The sequence below is a fragment of the Electrona antarctica genome, assembly GCF_951216825.1.
Source record: "Electrona antarctica genome assembly, chromosome: 12".
Taxonomy (NCBI): Eukaryota; Metazoa; Chordata; class Actinopteri; order Myctophiformes; family Myctophidae; genus Electrona; species Electrona antarctica.
Genome location: NC_136793.1, coordinates 47,274,612 through 47,296,046, shown reverse-complemented (window position 1 = coordinate 47,296,046; position 21,435 = coordinate 47,274,612). Strand labels below are relative to the sequence as shown.

Here is a 21,435-nt window from a genome sequence, read left to right as displayed (position 1 = left end):
AGGGCCACACAATCCGTTCCTCCTGAACTACTCTGCCGAGACTGGGAGCCGTAGTCTGAAAACCCACCTTTTCAGACTCCATCATGGCCCATAGCACTTACCCTACCCCCTTAGATAGCACTTTTTAGACTTAGATAGCATTTGAAACAGACTTATAGCATGTCATGTAGACAGCACAATAACTGCATTGTATGTAGTCAAAGCACTTCATAGGACATATGTATAGCATAGTATAGTATATATACTGTACATGGCAGAGTCACTTTCATTGCAAATGCACTGCCACTATGTTACGAGACATGTTGTGAGGGGCACCTCTCTGCTTAAAACAAACATCGTACTCCAAACTAACATTTAAATGTCCATAGACTTGGCTGTTTACTCTGTTTAAAGTGCTCTAAACCAGGGGTGGGCAACTTTGACGATGGAGAGAGCCACTATATTTCCACACTCACTCCAGAGGGCCACTATATTTCCACACTCACTCCAGAGGGCCACTATATTTCCACACTCACTCCAGAGGGCCACTATAGTTCCACACTCACTCCAGAGGGCCACTATAGTTCCACACTCACTCCAGAGGGCCACTATAGTTCCACACTCACTCCAGAGGGCCACTATATTTCCACACTCACTCCAGAGGGCCACTATAGTTCCACACTCACTCCAGAGGGCCACTATATTTCCACACTCACTCCAGAGGGCCACTATAGTTCCACACTCACTCCAGAGGGCCACTATATTTCCACACTCACTCCAGAGGGCCACTATAGTTCCACACTCACTCCAGAGGGCCACTATATTTCCACACTCACTCCAGAGGGCCACTATAGTTCCACACTCACTCCAGAGGGCCACTATATTTCCACACTCACTCCAGAGGGCCACTATAGTTCCACACTCACTCCAGAGGGCCACTATATTTCCACACTCACTCCAGAGGGCCACTATAGTTCCACACTCACTCCAGAGGGCCACTATATTTCCACACTCACTCCAGAGGGCCACTATATTTCCACACTCACTCCAGAGGGCCACTATAGTTCCACACTCACTCCAGAGGGCCACTATATTTCCACACTCACTCCCGAGGGCCACATTGCATAATGCTGTTTGTCGTAGCAAAAATAGCCAATCTACAAGCTCAAAACGCGTCGCAGTGCGAACGTTTTGAGCTTGTAGATCTGCTATTTCTTCTATATTTGAATGGAAATCCTGAATTATTTTTTGCTTTTTTTAAATTGGAATCCTGAAAAGTATATATTTTGTATTTAAGTCCTTCCACCTCCTGCTACCAACCCCTAAAAAGAATGCTTCTAAAAAGAACCATGCAGGGAGAGAACAGTTTTTTTTTTTTTTTTGCAACTGAATGGCTGGAAAATGGAAATGAAGAGTTTACATAGTACACATAGTACATGCATACACCTTCCCTAATGATTATACCTGGTTTCAGTATTGTATTGTCTCTATTATTAAGGTTATTGTAGCAGTCAATTTATATTGGGGGTCGGGAGGGGGCGGGGCGGGGGTCCCGAGACATTGCCAACGCATTTCCGGGGGTCCCCGGCCAAAAACGTTGAGAACCCCTGGCCTAGGCTACTGCTTGTATTTTTATGATCATGTGGTGACTATTAACCTAGTCCTAGTGTGATGTGATGACCAATAACCGAATACCGGTAAGACAATGAGACAGGCAATGTGGGATTATATTTGAATGGTTATTGAATAGTATTTGATATCCTTTTCTAATTGAATCTTAAGCTTCATTTGTGGCAATTAATATCTCCACACAAACATGATTATGAACACTAGGTATTCAGAATTTTACTACATTTAGTGTTTATTACTATATTCAGTATTTAAATGTTTTTGTGTGGCAGTGGCACAATGATTTTGTAGCCTATAGGTCTATTTTGTCTTTCTACTAAAGTAGACTCTCCTTAAAGATGCTCTACTCCTTTAAGTCCCCCTGTGGTGTGTGTTGTCATGACAACTGATAGACGCTGCAGTCGGCTGCCAGCAAACAGAACAGTGTGAAAGGACAGAAGTTCTAGTCTAGTCTAGCGTATAAAATCACAGGGGAAACAATCCACAACAGCCAGCGGGACAATTATGTGTAAGGTTTCTGTCTCGTAGCGGACTGAGAAGGAGTTTGTTTAAGTCAGTGAGTTGCCAACGTTTGTTTAAAAACATGGCGGAGACTCGAGTTGTCCCCAGCGGTAAAGTCTACAGACAGATGTTTGATGCCCAGGTAGGCCTGCCGCCTATGTGAAGTTTGTGTTTACAGTTACTTAATACAGCATAATAAGGTTGTAGGTCTCAGTATAAAATATACTTGTCTGTGTTATGTAATTACTTACTTTACTGCAGTGCTCAGGCCGGGATGGGCATGAGCCAAACGCATCATAACCTTCACAACCAGAAGGCCTACGTTGAAGTAGCTAGAGCAATCCTACATTTATTTGTTCTTTTCCAAAGCTCGAACTTTTTATTTATTTCCAAAAAAGACCTCGTATTGACAATTTGTTTTTTATATGAAATGTATTTGCCGTTTAGAAAAACAACGCTAATAGAAGCTTTTGTTTTGGGAAGGGGGATGACTTACTTAACAGGAAAAGTTATAAAATATAGCAGCCACAGGCACAGCTGCTGTCCATGGTGCTGATTGATTGCTGTTTCTTGCTTATCATTGCCTTGCCTATAGTATGCACATTTTTGTATTGTTTTGTTTGTTTTTGTAAAGATATATCGATACATATTGCTGTGTCACAATTGGTCTCTCTCTCTGCCTGTCTCTACTGCTTTCTGTCTACTCGTTGAATTCCACGTCACCTCAAGTTAATTTAATCCCAGTCACTCACCTGTCTCCATAATTCCCTCATCAGCCCTGCAGTTGCCTACCTCACCTGTGTCCACTTCTCACTAATTATTAATTGATTGATTAATTAATTTCCTGCAGCCTATAAAATGATTGCCATATCTAAGATCTTGTTTTGTGTATGTCTTTGTCTGCACTATAGCCTACTGTTTGCCTGCCTCAGCTGTTGTAATAGTCCGGCAGCCGAGGTGGAAAGTTGGTATATAGTATTTTTTATTGGCCTAAAATATTGTCTATTTACATACATTCATGAATCCACTTGCTGACCGGCTGAAATTTATTTTATAGGGGTTTCTTGTGACCCTACCATTAACATCCTATGGCAGGCAAAAATGTCAAACTTTACTTTTGCTTTAAGTAGCATGTGACATGTCAAACTAGCGGGTTTTCATGATTCTGAATCCATTCCAAGCATTAGCTTTGCACAAAATACACTCCTTGGGAAGTAGAACTGGACTTGATCTGCCTTGCTTGTTGGGGTCTTGCTTCGACTCCTCACCATACAACATATGTACAACGGCTACAAGGGGTACTCTGACAATGGCTTATGGTATAGTGGTGCATAAATGAGCGTTGCGCTTGTCACAGACATACACAGAGCAAGTTCTGTCAGGGAACTCAGTGCAGTTGTTGGCGGCCGTCCATTGGGCCCCCTCAGCTCCACGTGGGTTCACATCCACTCATCCAATCACACACTAAATTCATTAATTAATTAATTAATTAATTAATTAATTAATTCATTCATTCATTCATTCATTCATTCATTCTCAGACAGCTCTATTTAAAGGTTTCATGACATTAATTTTCCTTTATTTTAATTTTAATTTTTAATTTTAGGTTTTATGACTTCAATTACACCCCAAAAAACCTGAACTTTGAACATTCAGTGGATTTCTGTGGTTTTCTCTGGGGTTTGGAAGCCTTTTGAGCTGCAATGAAAACAGGCAAAACAGTGAAAACAGTGACATCTGCTGGCAAATCCCATTGACATATATGGGATTTGCAGGCTGTGACATCACAAACGGCAGGAAAATCAGAGCACTTGTTTGAGCCAGAAAACCCCAGACCACAGAAAATCTACTGAATGTTAAAAGTTCAGGTTCAGGTTTTTTGGGTGCAATTGAGCTCAGAAAACCTAAATAATTTAGGAAAATTACAAAAACTTTTTTTTAATGTCACGATCCCTTTAATCTGGAAGTTTGCATTACTCATCCATGCTTGCTTTTGCTGCTGCTCATACTGCTGCTGCTGCTGCTACGTCCACCGCTGTTGTCTTACTCAAACACTCCTGCTCACCCACCCTCCACCACCCCAGCTACCACCTGTGTCGTTTTGGATCTGCTGTTTATGTATGGGGGATTCGGATATCGGATTCCCTATGGTTGGGAGATGCGCTTTATCAGAGTAACTAAAAGCAGATAAAATATGGAGATGTATCATGTCATAGATATGTCATACTGTAGATGACTGACGTCACAGACGTGACACTGGTGACATGAAGTCTAAGATCCACATGGAAGCTAGCCTTGGGACCGTCGGCACACCTCAAAATCATCCGGTGTGCTGCATTGAACCGCACCCGGTGTGCTGCATTGAACCGCACCCGGTGTGCTGCTTTGGTTGGATGTAGCCACCACTTGTACATCACACAGTGAAAGATGCTCACATTTTATTTCTATTACATTTTATTTTCCTTTTTTTCCACAATTTTTTTTCACCAGTGAAAAAAGGTAGTCGACAATTTCATAGATGTATTTGTATAGTTGACTAAATCAACTGTGTGTCTGTCACTGTGTCTCTGATCAGGTGCAGCTGTCCAGGACCCTGCAAGCTAGTCGCAGGGGCCGATTGGCCCCAGAGGGCCCTGACTCTGGGAGCCTCCCCTCTGAAGCCAGCGCTGACACCTCCTCTCCCACACACACCACTGGCAGGTACTGTATAGAGCACTGGGTCCGGACCCATTTGTGGGTCACGATCGGACACATTTTGATGGGTCCCTTAATTTTTTGTTTCCCACATTTTGTTTCTCACCTATGGTCATGAAGTGTGGGTCATGACTGAAAGAATAAGGTCGCGAATACAAGCGGCCGAAATGAGTTTTCTTCGACGGGTGGCTGGCATCTCCCTTAGAGATAGGATGAGAAGTTCAGTCACACGAGAGAGACTCGGAGTAGAACCGCTGCTCCTTCGCCTGGAAAGGAGTCAGCTGAGGTGGTTCGGGCATCTGGTTAGGATGACTCTCGGGCGCCTCCCTAGGGAGGTCCTCGACGCACGTCCCACTGGGAGGAGACCCCAGGGCAGACCAAGGCGCAGTTGGAGGAAACACATCGACTCGCTGGCCTTGGAACGTCTCGGAATCCCCCAGGAGGAAGTCACTAATGTTGCTCTGGAGAGGGAAGTCTGGAGCACTCTGGTGGAGCTGTTGCCCCCGCGACCCGACTACGGATAAGCGGTTGAAGATGGATGGATGGATGGACATTTTGTTTTGAATTATTATTTCAAAACATTTTCAAAAAACATTCCCAAATATTTCATGAATTAAAAACAAATACAATGATTTATTTTCATTAATTTCATGAATAAAACATGTTTAAGTAGTAGTGAAAATAGGCTTAAATAGCCAATCTACAAGCTCATAACGCGGTGCGAAGCGACACGTTATGAGCAGTGAGAGACCTAAGCTAGCACACCTGGCTAGCTCAAAACATTTACAAACACAAAATACATATACTTCATATAAAGCTATAGCTGGATTTTGTAGTTTATCTGTCTCTCTGTCTATCTGTCTTTCTGCTAGGGACCAGTTGTTATCAGCAGTACAGTGCAACTCCATCACAGAACAACAGTGCCATGTTGAAGTTAGAGGTCTGCCTGATGAGATTGGTGAGTACAGTAACACTACTAGCCTACTGTATTACCGTTACCTGTGTTTAAATCTGACCTGAATAATCTGACCTGAAATATTCAACGCCTTAGTAGTGAATTTAAGCAAGTTGGGGAGTCATGCACATGTAATTTTCTCAAAAGCGTTTCATAATCAAGACAGTATAGGTCATTACACACTGGCGAATTAGCGACGCGAATTAAAAATTCGACACCGGAGCGAACACCGGAGCGAACAAATAAAGAGCGAAAACGGTCGCATTTTCGCACATTCGCACATTCGCCACTGATGTGGAAGCTTGCATTGACTTCAATTGGTTTAAAAAAAAGGCGAATTATTCGCACGAATAAATCGCGTCGCTAATTCGCCAGTGTGTAATAACCTTATGGCTGCCAGGAGAAAATCACGGACAATTATTTTGTTGTACACTGTACAGTATTTAGCACTTGTCAATGTCGGGCTGTGACGAGAGCTCGTACTGAAAGTCACAGCCAACCTTAAATGTCTGGTTTTCCAGCATGAGCTCTCAAGGTACATAAAATGGGTGTGGGAGGCAGGGAGTGTTATGTCAGGCTTCCACGTCTCCTCTTCACAATATAACAATAAGACAACGCATGTCGGAGCCACGGGTGAGTCTTAACCGGCCACGTATGTCGCACTATTGGTATGTCGGACTAACGTATGCGCCCCTTTGTCAACATTAACAACTACTGTTACGACATGTAGTTTATGAATGAATGTAAACAAAAGACGCACCACTGGAAGTGGAGCGCTAAAGGAGAGCGAAACGGACGACATCCGGTCTCTACAAGTGAAGGCGGGCGGAACCTGCAGAGGCAAACTAAAATGTCCCTTTTTTTGCCGATGGGTTCCCAGATTGGTGACTCACTGACTTACAGATAAATAATTGGAATAACCGTGGATTCAAATGTAAAACATTAGGTGTCAATCTTTTAACATTTGTTACCCAATGCTGAAATGGGGTTGGAATCCAGAATCCCTTATTTGGATAATGTAATGATCATGCACAGCTTCCTTATCTCTTCCCCCTTTTTCAGTGATTGACAGGCCATCCTCTGACATCATCGAGCGTCTGAGAGAGAAGAGAGAGAGTGATCACACACAGGCTGTGGGACAGCTATACAAAGACCTGTCGGTTGTTAGTCAGGTAGGATATAACCTGCACCCCATACAATTGCCATAAGTATAACAAATGACTACTCAAAGCTTTAGTTTATGGGTCATCCAACAAGCCTTTGCCATTAAACTCAAACCCGACCTAGTGCCCTTCTCTTTAAAGACTCGCAATGCGGTTGGTTTCCTCTGCACGTCAAAGAGGAACTACAGAGGTGTCTGTAAGCAGGTCGGAGTAGTCAACTTATTGGGCAGCTGCGATTGTGGTGGCTGCTAAGAAAAACGTATCAAACGTGAAGAGGAAGTGTAGCGCCCAGGATTACATTGATTAGATAATTGACACTGGGTGAAAAATTGGGTTGCAAAATAGTGGGATAAAAATTATGAATAAATAAAATGTAAAAACTATCACTGCGTAGATAGTCTTTGGTGTGGAAGATTTATTTCCAAGGGGCTGTTACAAAAAGGTCACAGCAAAAAAAAGTCTCTGATTGGTCACCCACAACTCTTGGGTGAGCAAAACGTAATTCAAAAGGAATGCCAGAACAAACTCCCCAGGGTTTTTTTGTTCTCCTGCAGATTTGTCTGGTTTCCAGGCTACCTTAGTTCCAAACCATTGACAATCAATGACCAGCATTGTGTGTGTGTTTGTGCATGTGTGTGTTGTCTAGGACTATGAGGTCAGGTACAGGCAGGCCTGTGGACAGTTATTGTCTTATCTGTCAGAACGGCAGCAGAGACTGGACAACCTGATGGACGGAATGGACAACACTGAACACCTACAACACTTCACACTGCAGGTACTGTACCTTTTACTGGACCTCACAACTAGAACACCTACAACACTTCACACTGCAGGTACCTTCTACTGGACCTCACAACTAGAACAGCCGCTGGTGAATGGGATCAGCTGCTTGTGGAGGGGTTGGGATGGGCTGGGGTTGGGATGGTTGCTAATGATTGTTTTTTGAGGGGTGCTAGCCCCTCCTATTTGAGTGTTTGTGTAAACACAAACATTGAAGACAAAAGTGAGGACGCAAATTGTGATTGGCCAGAATGAGATGACGTATGATGATAAGAGCGGCCCTCACTTCACATTCACACGGGTGTGATTTAGTTTACCTTCTTTTTACCTTTTACCGTGTGTGTGTGTGTGTGTGTGTGTGTGTGTGTGTGTGTGTGTGTGTGTGTGTGCGTGTGCGCGTGCGTGTGAGCGTGCGTGCAGGAACTATGTTCTCTATGGGATACGGTGCGTGAGGAAACTACCCTAAAGAAGAGGAGAATCAGAGAGCTGGACCGACAACTGACCGGATACGAATCAGACAGGGCTAATGATGTAAGGAGTACTATTACTACTAAATATATTACTTCTACTACTTATTAAATGATATTTCGATTGGGCCTTTTGACTCTTTCAGCTTTCAGCTTTCAGGAAGAAACCAAAAATACACTGGGAAGACATATTATTTCAATATTATAACCACACGGGGGCCTATATAATAAGAGTAATGCCAACTCCATAGACACATACAAAACAGAAAAAGTACTATGGCACTCCATCTTTAAATATATATGTATCCAAGCTACATTCTGCTGTCATTTCCCTTGACCAAGGCACCGGTGTTACAACTGGACTTGGTCCCCAGGGGGCGCTGCACTGTTATTTATTCGGCATTTGAGCCACGGACCACCATTTGTTGAGATTTAGCCTCTCAAACTTTGAATATTTTGTTGTCGTTGGAAGGTTTTTGTCGACAATTCCATGCCTGTGATAACAGGAGAGATAACAGGTAAATGTTGATCAAAATTAGAATCAGAATCTACATTCTTTAATTGTGTAGACTTCTTGTAAATTAACTAATGCAGATGTTTAACAATAATGTAACTCTTGAGAGCGTTAAAGGAAACCAAATGGACCCGTGAGAGTCCATTTCGTTTCACTTTACGCTTTCAAGAGTTAAAGATCTATAAGGGTCCATTTGGTTACCAACTCCCCATCATTTAGCTGGGGACCACCTGGAACCACCTCAAGGACCACTGGTTGAGAACTACTGCTCTCTACGTTTATGTCCTAATGTGTATCATTCAGGGGAGGCGGTGAGGCCTCGATCTAAAAACAATCTGAAGACCAACCACTACGGGTCAAGAGTGACGAGAGTACACAAGGGGAATTAGTCCCACTGGCAATCCCTAACAGGGGCAGAATCACAGATATAAAAAACTATCCGACGGGTATCGCACTGTAAGGCGGTTTTCATAGTCAATGCAATTATACTGTGTGTGTGTGTGTGTGTGTGTGTGTGTGTGTGTGTGTGTGTGTGTGTGTGTGTGTGTGTGTGTGTGTGTGTGTGTGTGTGTGTGTGTGTGTGTGTGTGTGTGTGTGTGTGTGTGTGTGTGTGTGTGTGCGCGCACGCATGTGTGCCATAGATAAGTCTTGTGCTGAGGAAGTACAGCAGACTGCTGGAGAAGATCAGCTTCCTGTTGCCCTCTGACCTCCACAGACTACTGGACACTGAAGCTATGGTGATGAGTGACCCCTGACACTGACATCTCTTGTCTGTCTCTTTTGAGACACTTTGACAGATGCCTGTTAAAGCTACAATCTGTAAGAGTTATGTCTCTTTCAACTCAGAGTTTATTGCAATGATGTCCGAACTACAACAATAAGATCTTCTTCAAATAGCTTTATTGACATTGTCAAGCCGACTCCACCGGGGTCTTAAAGTGTCTCAATGTAACGGTGGCACAGTTGGTAGTGCTGTCGCCTCACAGCTAGAAGGTCCTGGGTTCGATTCCCGCTGGGGATGCTGTGGGCGCTGGGGGCGTGTTCCCTCCTCCGCGTCATCAGTGCCCATACCCTAGGTGGGGTTGGCGAAAGGGCCTTTCTGTGTGGAGTTTGCATGTTCTCCCCGTGTCCCCTAGGGTAGGTACCCTCACAAAAACATGCAGTAATCCTGGTCTCTAAAACTACCTCCCCCTGGCCAGCCGGGGCGCGAATGTGTTCCTTCCACGCGCTACGTCTGGCCAGGGAATTTCCCCCCTGTCAGGTGAAAAGAAGCAGCTTGGACTCCTCATGCATAGAAGGAGGCATGAGGTCAGTCCGCTGCCCCCCCAGGTTGGCAGAGGAAGTGTAGCGCCCAGGATTACATTAGATAATTGGCACTGGGTGAAAAAACTGGGTTGCAAAATCGTGGGATAAAGATTATAGAGAGTGTCTCAATGTAAGAGTATGGACTAGGGAGACCTCCACTATAGTTATATTGTGTTAGCATACTAAAATATAATGATAATAAAATATAATTCTATTTGTTAAAATAAGATTGTAGATCTATTCATTAACCTGACTCCGCCAGCTGGTGGCAGCAGTGAGTTCCTGCTCCCATCTGGTCTCTCTCGTGCAGAGACGATGTACTCCGAACAAAATCCATTGTTGCTAAGCTGTATACTGTATACAGTATAGTAGACCATTGGTTCAGAGACCCAGGGCAGATCTAGTACCAGAATTTAAGCACATTCATTCATTATATTATTTTACTCTTATTTATCTTGGTTTATTTCTTCTTACTGCTGTTGCTGCTGTGACACCACATCATTATTCATTATTCATTATAAACCTGTCTGTCTGTCTGTGTACCAGATGATAAACCTGTCTGTCTGTATGTGTACCAGATGATAAACCTGTCTGTCTGTATGTGTACCAGATGATAAACCTGTCTGTCTGTATGTGTACCAGATTATAAACCTGTCTGTCTGTCTGTCTGTCTGTCTGTCTGTCTGTCTGTCTGTCTGTCTGTCTGTCTGTCTGTCTGTCTGTCTGTCTGTCTGTCTGTCTGTCTGTCTGTCTGTCTGTCTGTCTGTCTGTGTACCAGATGATAAACCTGTCTGTCTGTCTGTGTACCAGATGATAAACCTGTCTGTCTGTCTGTGTACCAGATGATAAACCTGTCCGTGTACCTACCTGTCTGTCTGTGTACCAGATGATAAACCTGTCTGTCTGTCTGTGTACCAGATGATAAACCTGTCTGTCTGTCTGTGTACCAGATGATAAACCTGTCTGTCTGTCTGTGTACCAGATGATAAACCTGTCTGTCTGTCTGTGTACCAGATGATAAACCTGTCTGTCTGTGTACCAGATGATAAACCTGTCTGTCTGTATGTGTACCAGATGATAAACCTGTCTGTCTGTATGTGTACCAGATGATAAACCTGTCTGTCTGTCTGTGTACCAGATGATAAACCTGTCTGTCTGTGTACCAGATGATAAACCTGTCTGTCTGTCTGTGTACCAGATGATAAACCTGTCTGTCTGTCTGTGTACCAGATGATAAACCTGTCTGTCTGTCTGTGTACCAGATGATAAACCTGTCTGTCTGTGTACCAGATGATAAACCTGTCTGTCTGTGTACCAGGTGATAAACCTGTCTGTCTGGCTGTGTACCAGATGATAAACCTGTCTGTGTACCAGATGATAAACCTGTCTGTCTGTCTGTGTACCAGATGATAAACCTGTCTGTCTGTCTGTGTACCAGATGATAAACCTGTCTGTCTGTGTACCAGATGATAAACCTGTCTGTCTGTCTGTGTACCAGATGATAACCCAGGCGTTGTTGGCTAACCGCCGCAGCGTGTCTCGCCTCCTGCTGCACCTCCTGGAGGCGGAGCTACAGCAGGAGTCAGCGCTGCGTTTCCACTGGGAGGAGCTTATCGTCTCCTGGAGGAGGAGCCAAGTCGATGACATCATCACCAGCTTCAGGTGCGACCCTCTCGACTTCCTCTAGGGTTGTCATAATTCAGTGGTTTTCAACCAGTGGTCCGTGGACCACCAGTGGTCCATTGCTTGGATCGAAGCGTTTGATCGGTCATTTTCGCTGCAGTCTGATCCGATCTAGGTCTGATGTTGGGCAGCATCCCTAGTTGTAATGTGTATATTTATAGGGATCAGACCAGTAGTGATGTTGGGCAGCATCCCTAGTTGTAATGTGTATATTTATAGGGATCAGACCAGTAGTGATGTTGGGCAGCATAGTTGTAATGTGTATATTTATAGGGATCAGACCAGTAGTGATGTGTATATTTATAGGGATCAGACCAGTAGTGATGTTGGGCAGCATCCCTAGTTGTAATGTGTATATTTATAGGGATCAGACCAGTAGTGATGTTGGGCAGCATCCCTGGTTGTAATGTGTATATTTATAGGGATCAGACCAGTGATGTGTATATTTATAGGGATCAGACCAGTAGTGATGTAGACACAGCCTCTGTAGACACTTTTAAAGCACAGCTCAAGACCCACTTCTACACCCTTGCTTTTAATTTATTTTGTTATTCATATCCTCACTGTATTGCATTACTGCTCTTGTTTTTAATGTTTATGCCTTGCTTTTATTTTTTATTTTTTATTTGTTTTCTCTCTTCATTAATAAAGTTTTATTATTATTATTATATTTATAGGGATCAGACCAGTAGTGATGTGTATATGTATAGGGATCAGACCAGTAGTCATGTGTATATTTATAGGGATCAGACCAGTAGTGATGTGTATATTTATAGGGATCAGACCAGTAGTTATGTGTATATTTATAGGGATCAGACCAGTAGTAATGTGTATATTTATAGGGATCAGACCAGTAGTGATGTGTATATTTATAGGGATCAGACCAGTAGTGATGTGGATCAGACCAGTAGTGATGTGTATATTTATAGGGATCAGACCAGTAGTAATGTGTATATTTATAGGGATCAGACCAGTAGTGATGTGTATATTTATAGGGATCAGACCAGTAGTGATGTGTATATTTATAGGGATCAGACCAGTAGTGATGTGTATATTTATAGGGATCAGACCAGTAGTGTAATGTGTATATTTATAGGGATCAGACCAGTAGTGATGTGTATATTTATAGGGATCAGACCAGTAGTGATGTGTATATTTATAGGGATCAGACCAGTAGTGATGTGTATATTTATAGGGATCAGACCAGTAGTGATGTGTATATGTATAGGGATCAGACCAGTAGTGATGTGTATATTTATAGGGATCAGACCAGTAGTGATGTGGATCAGACCAGTAGTGATGTGTATATTTATAGGGATCAGACCAGTAGTAATGTGTATATTTATAGGGATCAGACCAGTAGTGATGTGTATATTTATAGGGATCAGACCAGTAGTGATGTGTATATTTATAGGGATCAGACCAGTAGTGATGTGTATATTTATAGGGATCAGACCAGTAGTGTAATGTGTATATTTATAGGGATCAGACCAGTAGTGATGTGTATATTTATAGGGATCAGACCAGTAGTGATGTGTATATTTATAGGGATCAGACCAGTATTGATGTGTATATTTATAGGAATCAGACCAGTAGTGATGTGTATATTTATAGGGATCAGACCAGTAGTGATGTGTATATTTATAGGGAGCAGACCAGTAGTGATGTGTATATTTATAGGGATCAGACCAGTAGTGATGTGTATATGTATAGGGATCAGACCAGTAGTGATGTGGATCAGACCAGTAGTAATGTGTATATTTATAGGGATCAGACCAGTAGTGTAATGTGTATATTTATAGGGATCAGACCAGTAGTGATGTGTATATTTATAGGGATCAGACCAGTAGTGATGTGTATATTTATAGGGATCAGACCAGTAGTGATGTGGATCAGACCAGTAGTGATGTGTATATTTATAGGGATCAGACCAGTAGTAATGTGTATATTTATAGGGATCAGACCAGTAGTGATGTGTATATTTATAGGGATCAGACCAGTATTGATGTGTATATTTATAGGAATCAGACCAGTAGTGATGTGTATATTTATAGGGATCAGACCAGTAGTGATGTGTATATGTATAGGGATCAGACCAGTAGTGATGTGTATATGTATAGGGATCAGACCAGTAGTGATGTGTATATGTATAGGGATCAGACCAGTAGTGATGTGGATCAGACCAGTAGTGATGTGTATATTTATAGGGATCAGACCAGTAGTAATGTGTATATTTATAGGGATCAGACCAGTAGTGATGTGTATATTTATAGGGATCAGACCAGTAGTGTAATGTGTATATTTATAGGGATCAGACCAGTAGTGATGTGTATATTTATAGGGATCAGACCAGTAGTGATGTGTATATGTATAGGGATCAGACCAGTAGTGATGTGTATATTTATAGGGATCAGACCAGTAGTGTAATGTGTATATTTATAGGGATCAGACCAGTAGTGATGTGTATATTTATAGGGATCAGACCAGTAGTGATGTGTATATTTATAGGGATCAGACCAGTAGTGATGTGTATATTTATAGGGATCAGACCAGTAGTGATGTGTATATTTATAGGAATCAGACCAGTAGTGATGTGTATATTTATAGGGATCAGACCAGTAGTGATGTGTATATTTATAGGGATCAGACCAGTAGTGATGTGTATATTTATAGGGATCAGACCAGTAGTGATGTGTATATTTATAGGGATCAGACCAGTAGTGATGTGTATATTTATAGGGATCAGACCAGTAGTGTAATGTGTATATTTATAGGGATCAGACCAGTAGTGATGTGTATATTTATAGGGATCAGACCAGTAGTGATGTGTATATTTATAGGGATCAGACCAGTAGTGTAATGTGTATATTTATAGGGATCAGACCAGTAGTGATGTGTATATTTATAGGGATCAGACCAGTAGTGATGTGTATATGTATAGGGATCAGACCAGTAGTGATGTGTATATTTATAGGGATCAGACCAGTAGTGTAATGTGTATATTTATAGGGATCAGACCAGTAGTGATGTGTATATTTATAGGGATCAGACCAGTAGTGATGTGTATATTTATAGGGATCAGACCAGTAGTGATGTGTATATTTATAGGGATCAGACCAGTAGTGATGTGTATATTTATAGGGATCAGACCAGTAGTGATGTGTATATTTATAGGAATCAGACCAGTAGTGATGTGTATATTTATAGGGATCAGACCAGTAGTGATGTGTATATTTATAGGGATCAGACCAGTAGTGATGTGTATATTTATAGGGATCAGACCAGTAGTGATGTGTATATTTATAGGGATCAGACCAGTAGTGATGTGTATATTTATAGGGATCAGACCAGTAGTGATGCCACACAGAAACCCGGTGTGACGCAGCAGAGGATTGAGGAGACGAGAACAGCTCAACACAACCTTCTGGAACAACGCTGTCACGTCATACAAGACCTCTGGTAACTCATACTGCTGTCACTATATCATATTACACTGTTACTAGTGCTACGCTGTTACTAAATAATACTGCAGTTATGTTTCAGTAGGGATGTCCCGATCACGTTTTGTTTTTCCCCCGATCCGATTCCAACCATTTGATTTTGCCGATACCGATTTCTCCCGATCCGATATTTATATGTATAGAACACGTTTATGCCATATCACAATAGTACAATATCCCAACTCACAGACAATAACCAGTCTAATATCGTGATATGGATTTATAAAAGGGATGTCCCGATCACGTTTTTTGGCTCCCGATCTGATTCCGATCAGTTGAAAATGACGTGATCGGCACCGATTTCCGATCACCCGATCCGATCGGGACAACCCTAGTACTAGAACTAGACTGTTACTTACACCATATGCTGCCACTGACTGAAGGCCTATTCATACTCCTATTCATACTCCTATTCATACTCCTATTCATACTCCATACTCCTATTCATACTCCATACTCCTATTCATACTCCTATTCATACTCCTATTCATACTCCTATTCATACTCCTATTCATACTCCATACTCCTATTCATACTCCATACTCCTATTCATACTCCTATTCATACTCCTATTCATACTCCTATTCATACTCCATACTCCTATTCATACTCCATACTCCTATTCATACTCCTATTCATACTCCTATTCATACTCCTATTCATACTCCTATTCATACTCCTATTCATACTCCATACTCCTATTCATACTCCTATTCATACTCCTATTCATACTCCTATTCATACTCCTATTCATACTCCATACTCCTATTCATACTCCATACTCCTATTCATACTCCTATTCATACTCCTATTCATACTCCTATTCATACTCCATACTCCTATTCATACTCCTATTCATACTCCTATTCATACTCCTATTCATACTCCATACTCCTATTCATACTCCTATTCATACTCCTATTCATACTCCTATTCATACTCCATACTCCTATTCATACTCCATACTCCTATTCATACTCCTATTCATACTCCTATTCATACTCCTATTCATACTCCATACTCCTATTCATACTCCTATTCATACTCCTATTCATACTCCTTTTCATACTCCTATTCATACTCCTATTCATACTCCTATTCATACTCCTATTCATACTCCATACTCCTATTCATACTCCTATTCATACTCCTATTCATACTCCTATTCATACTCCTATTCATACTCCTATTCATACTCCATACTCCTATTCATACTCCTATTCATACTCCTATTCATACTCCTATTCATACTCCTATTCATACTCCATACTCCTATTCATACTCCATACTCCTATTCATACTCCTATTCATACTCCTATTCATACTCCATACTCCTATTCATACTCCATACTCCTATTCATACTCCTATTCATACTCCTATTCATACTCCTATTCATACTCCTATTCATACTCCTATTCATACTCCATACTCCTATTCATACTCCTATTCATACTCCTATTCATACTCCTATTCATACTCCTATTCATACTCCTATTCATACTCCATACTCCTATTCATACTCCTATTCATACTCCTATTCATACTCCTTTTCATACTCCTATTCATACTCCTATTCATACTCCATACTCCTATTCATACTCCATACTCCTATTCATACTCCATACTCCTATTCATACTCCTATTCATACTCCTATTCATACTCCATACTCCTATTCATACTCCATACTCCTATTCATACTCCATACTCCTATTCATACTCCATACTCCTATTCATACTCCTATTCATACTCCTATTCATACTCCATACTCCTATTCATACTCCATACTCCTATTCATACTCCATACTCCTATTCATACTCCTATTCATACTCCTATTCATACTCCTATTCATACTCCTATTCATACTCCATACTCCTATTCATACTCCTATTCATACTCCTATTCATACTCCTATTCATACTCCTATTCATACTCCTATTCATACTCCTATTCATACTCCATACTCCTATTCATACTCCTATTCATACTCCTATTCATACTCCTTTTCATACTCCTATTCATACTCCTATTCATACTCCATACTCCTATTCATACTCCATACTCCTATTCATACTCCTATTCATACTCCTATTCATACTCCTATTCATACTCCTATTCATACTCCTATTCATACTCCTATTCATACTCCTATTCATACTCCATACTCCTATTCATACTCCATACTCCTATTCATACTCCTATTCATACTCCTATTCATACTCCTATTCATACTCCTATTCATACTCCAGTTTCATACTCCATACTCCTATTCATACTCCAGCTACACACACACGCACGCACGCACGCACGCACGCACGCACGCACGCACGCACGCACGCACGCACGCACACACACACACACACAAAGATTTGCACAAATTTAAAAAATAGCGTATCTACAAGCTCATAGCATAGTGTACACATGCAGTGAAAAGGATTGCTTGATTGATGTCACCTGTAGCTCCCTGACCCCACCAACCTGCTCCACATCCCTGGTAGCCGATTGGTTTGACCAGCTGACAGCTGTCAATCAGAAGATTGGTAAAACGCATCATCTGTCCCATTCTCTATATACCTACAGTATTATCTCCTTTGTTCCTGAATTGTTTTGTAAACCTTACCGTGTGTGTGTGTGTGTGTGTGTGTGTGTGTGTGTGTGTGTGTGTGTGTGTGTGTGTGTGTGTGTGTGTGTGTGTGTGTGTGTGTGTGTGTGTGTGTGTGTGTGTGGGGCGTGCATGCGTGCGTGCGTGCGTGCGTCTGTAGACAGTGTTAATGTGAAGTATTTACAACAGCTGACTTTTTACTATGAAGAGATGTGGCAGAGCTATTTGACTGAAATGGAACACAGCCAGGTACACAACATAACACAACTGAACACATACTGTAACCTCACTACTACACTACACAACACTACACATTGATAATGTTGCCATTGGGGTGTGTTTGATGTGCTGTACGGTGTTGTCCTGCAGGTGGCGCTGAATGCGCTGGGTCTGTCAGAGGAAGAGGTCCAAGACTTTGTTTCCTCCCACCTCCTGTCTCTCATTGGACAGCACCAGAGCCAGGCTGAGCAGCGATTGGCCACCTTAGATGTCAGTCAAAACTGTCTGTCTGTCTGTCTGTCTGTCTGTCTGTCTGTCTGTCTGTCTGTCTGTCTGTCTGTCTGTCTGTCTGACTGACTGACTGACTGACTGACTGACTGACTGACTGACTGACTGACTGCCTCTCTCTTTCTCTCTATTTGTTCATCTGTCTGTCTACAATTATGTCTTATTAACATGTCTGCTAGATTTCTGTCACTCATATCTATTACCTCTCTTGGCTGCTTCAGGACTTTCCTGTATTCACATCTCGAAACAACCTGTTCATGCTTTTTAATACTGCTTGTATTTACTTTTTTGTCTAACTTTGATAGTACTGTTTTCTCCATTATCTTTTGTTAAAAATGAGTTGAGGGCTAGGGGTGTGGGAGATGGGAGATGGTGAGCAAGGTAACTGTACCTGTACATGTGTGTATTGCGTATTTGTATTGTATGTAATGTTTTACCTATGGGTAATTGTATACAAATTGTGCATTCGTATTGTATGTAATGTTTTACTTACAGTATATGTGAACTCCTCTAAAATGAGATGCTGCATCTCAAGGTGGCTAACTGGCTATCCTCTCAATAAATCCCGACCAAATTCTGTCCGTCTCTCTCTATCATGCATGTTTGTTGTACAGCGTGAGTTCGAGGCCCTGGCAGAGCACGGCCGCTCTCTAAGCAGGAGTGTGTGTGCTGTGATTGGCGGTGTGGCGTTGCTATGGGAGACACATTGCCAGGCAACAGAGACAACAGATCACGAGCTACAGCAACTCCTGGACACACTGCGACAAACACAGCAACAGGAAGTACAGGTCAGCTGACGCCAAGTACAGATGAAATTATAACGTACAGTTATTTTTTTCCCTCATACATCAATGCTCCCTCTGCCAACCCGGGGAGAGCAATGGAGCAATGGAGCATGCTCTTTTCACCTGAAAGGGGGGAGTTACCCCGGTTGGAAGGAACACGTTGTTCCAACCAGTTCCTTTACCCTCCATCAGGTGCCCTGGCTGGCCAGGGTGAGGCAGTATAGAGACCATGATTACTGCATGTTTTTTGTGAGGGTATACCTTCCCTAGGCGACGCGGGGAGAACATGTAAACTTCACACAGAAACTCCACATAACCTACAGTTCTGAGGGTTCTCCTCCGCCATTGTTGCTCAAACCTTTTTATGATGTAACAGGCCTTCCTCATTCTTCTAAAAAAAGAATTGGAACCGCTTTCATTACTTCACTTTATTATATTCGTCACCCAAGTACCATAGTGTGTTGCCCTTTCGGGCAACCGCACTAACTAGTTCTTCTAGTTGTTCTACTAGTTCTTCCTCCAGTTTTCTGAAATAAATATTTTCACGATTTTTCAATAGCTAAATTATAACATAATGTTTAAAACACCAAAAGGGGTTCCCGCCCAAAATGGGCTTTAAGTGTGTTAGCTGTCAAAAGGTCATAACTGTTACTGTGTTAAAAACGGTTTCAGTCTGATACCCGTTCTCACCAGCCAGAGACTTCGTTACCCACAGTGCTTTGTGTTCATTATTTTTTTATTTTACAGAAGAAGGAGTCCCAACTAGACATGTGGTTGGACCGACTGCGTCAGGAGAGCACAGAGGACGGCCTGAGAAACACCCTGGATAAATCTCTGAACAGCCTGGATCAGATTAAACAAAGGTACATCGATATTGTCCTTTTCTTTTTGCTGAGGTTTGCGTGATCTGCGCAAAAGGACAGTTAACCACTTCTGGGCGGGAACCCCTTTTGGTGTTTTAAACATTATGTTATAATTTAGCTATTGAGCAGATCTACAAGCTCTACGAGCTTGTAGGTCTGCTATTTTTGAAAAATCGTGAAAATATTTATTTCAGAAAACTGGAGGATTTAGAAGGATTTTTTTAAATTTTGAGGTCAGGCCTAAATGGGTCAAATGATAAGGGACAATATCGGTGGCACCCAACTGTACGTGAAGAAGAGTAATGTAAGAAACATACCGAGGACGTCAACGTCATTACACTCGTGTCACTGTGTGTGTGTGTGTGTGTGTGTGTGTGTGTGTGTGCGTGTGCGTGTGTGTAGTTACAGTCGATGGTTCAGTGAACTCGGTGAGGTGGTCGACCGTTACCCTGTTACCGTTCTGGAGCAACTTCACACCTACAGCACTGCCTTCAGCCAATACTACAACCTCAACAACACACACACACTGGTAGCTATAGCAGCCGCACGCACGCACGCACACGCACACGCACACACACACACACACACACACACACACACACAGAGGTAGTAATGGCAATGCAGAGCGCTGACCTTTGACCTCGGAGATGAATAGGCTCAACAGGGGGTCCTCAGAGAGAGTTAAAGGGGGAGCTTATAATCTTTTTACATTAACCACTTGAACCCTAGCATCTCTATTCTGTGGGGAACATTAGCCGAAAATAACCGTCTAATAGTCTACAAGCTCACAGCGGTTTGTGAGCTGTGAGCACAAACTTATTTTCAGTAGCTGTAGCTGCTTCATCTCTCACTAAGCTAAGGAAGGAGAAACGTTGAAGACACCCTGACCTATACAACATTAACAGCACCTGTCTATCTGAACGCCTGTCTCACTCAACACCTAATACATTATCTAATTTACACCTGTCTGTCTCGCTCAACACCTAATACATTATCTAATTTACACCTGTCTGTCTCGCTCCTCAACCTCCTCAGAGTTCAGATGAGCTGCACGCCCTGTATCCTTCCATCAACACCGGTTAGTTTGGTCTGTCTGTCTTTCTGTCTGTCTGTCTGTCTGTCTGTCTGTCTGTCTGTCTGTCTGTCTGTCTGTAATTCAGTCTTTTCTGTATCCTCAGACATGATTGGTCAGTCTGGGATCATTAAGACACAACCGACAGAGAAACATCCAATCGCCTCGCCAAACCCTGCCAAGCTCTCCCCTGATTGGCTCCTCCCTGAGGTAAACAAACAGATCAAACGGCAGATTGACAGAACGACCTCAATGCATCACTTACTGTAATGTACTGCACTGTGTGTGTGTGTGTGTGTGTGTGTGTGTGTGTGTGTGTGTGTGTGTGTGTGTGTGTGTGGCTGTGTGTGCGGCTGTGCGTGCGCATAGGCTCCGTGCCATCTAGCTGAACTCCAGGACTCCGTGAACACGGTCACCTTCACCTCAAGCGGGGGT

General features: G+C 42.3%; 1 protein-coding gene across 2 annotated transcripts in view; it reads left to right on the top strand.

The window, feature by feature from the left end:
* Positions 1 to 2,132: 2,132 nt before the first annotated feature.
* ccdc180 (coiled-coil domain containing 180) overlaps positions 2,133 to 21,435 on the top strand; it is a 33,721-nt gene continuing 14,418 nt past the window's right edge. For both annotated transcript variants that reach the window (XM_079516483.1, XM_079516484.1), the window contains exons 1-18: positions 2,133 to 2,251; positions 4,685 to 4,809; positions 5,676 to 5,761; positions 6,821 to 6,930; positions 7,568 to 7,696; positions 8,122 to 8,232; positions 9,324 to 9,419; positions 11,486 to 11,649; positions 15,010 to 15,129; positions 17,632 to 17,711; positions 17,934 to 18,022; positions 18,143 to 18,262; positions 18,895 to 19,068; positions 19,813 to 19,928; positions 20,331 to 20,457; positions 20,964 to 21,006; positions 21,107 to 21,210; positions 21,370 to 21,435. The exon at positions 21,370 to 21,435 is cut by the window's right edge and continues 116 nt beyond it. In XM_079516483.1, the coding sequence (XP_079372609.1) occupies positions 2,192 to 2,251; positions 4,685 to 4,809; positions 5,676 to 5,761; positions 6,821 to 6,930; positions 7,568 to 7,696; positions 8,122 to 8,232; positions 9,324 to 9,419; positions 11,486 to 11,649; positions 15,010 to 15,129; positions 17,632 to 17,711; positions 17,934 to 18,022; positions 18,143 to 18,262; positions 18,895 to 19,068; positions 19,813 to 19,928; positions 20,331 to 20,457; positions 20,964 to 21,006; positions 21,107 to 21,210; positions 21,370 to 21,435 (1,920 nt within the window). In that variant the 5' untranslated portion in view covers positions 2,133 to 2,191. The remainder of the gene's footprint in view (positions 2,252 to 4,684; positions 4,810 to 5,675; positions 5,762 to 6,820; positions 6,931 to 7,567; positions 7,697 to 8,121; positions 8,233 to 9,323; positions 9,420 to 11,485; positions 11,650 to 15,009; positions 15,130 to 17,631; positions 17,712 to 17,933; positions 18,023 to 18,142; positions 18,263 to 18,894; positions 19,069 to 19,812; positions 19,929 to 20,330; positions 20,458 to 20,963; positions 21,007 to 21,106; positions 21,211 to 21,369) is intronic.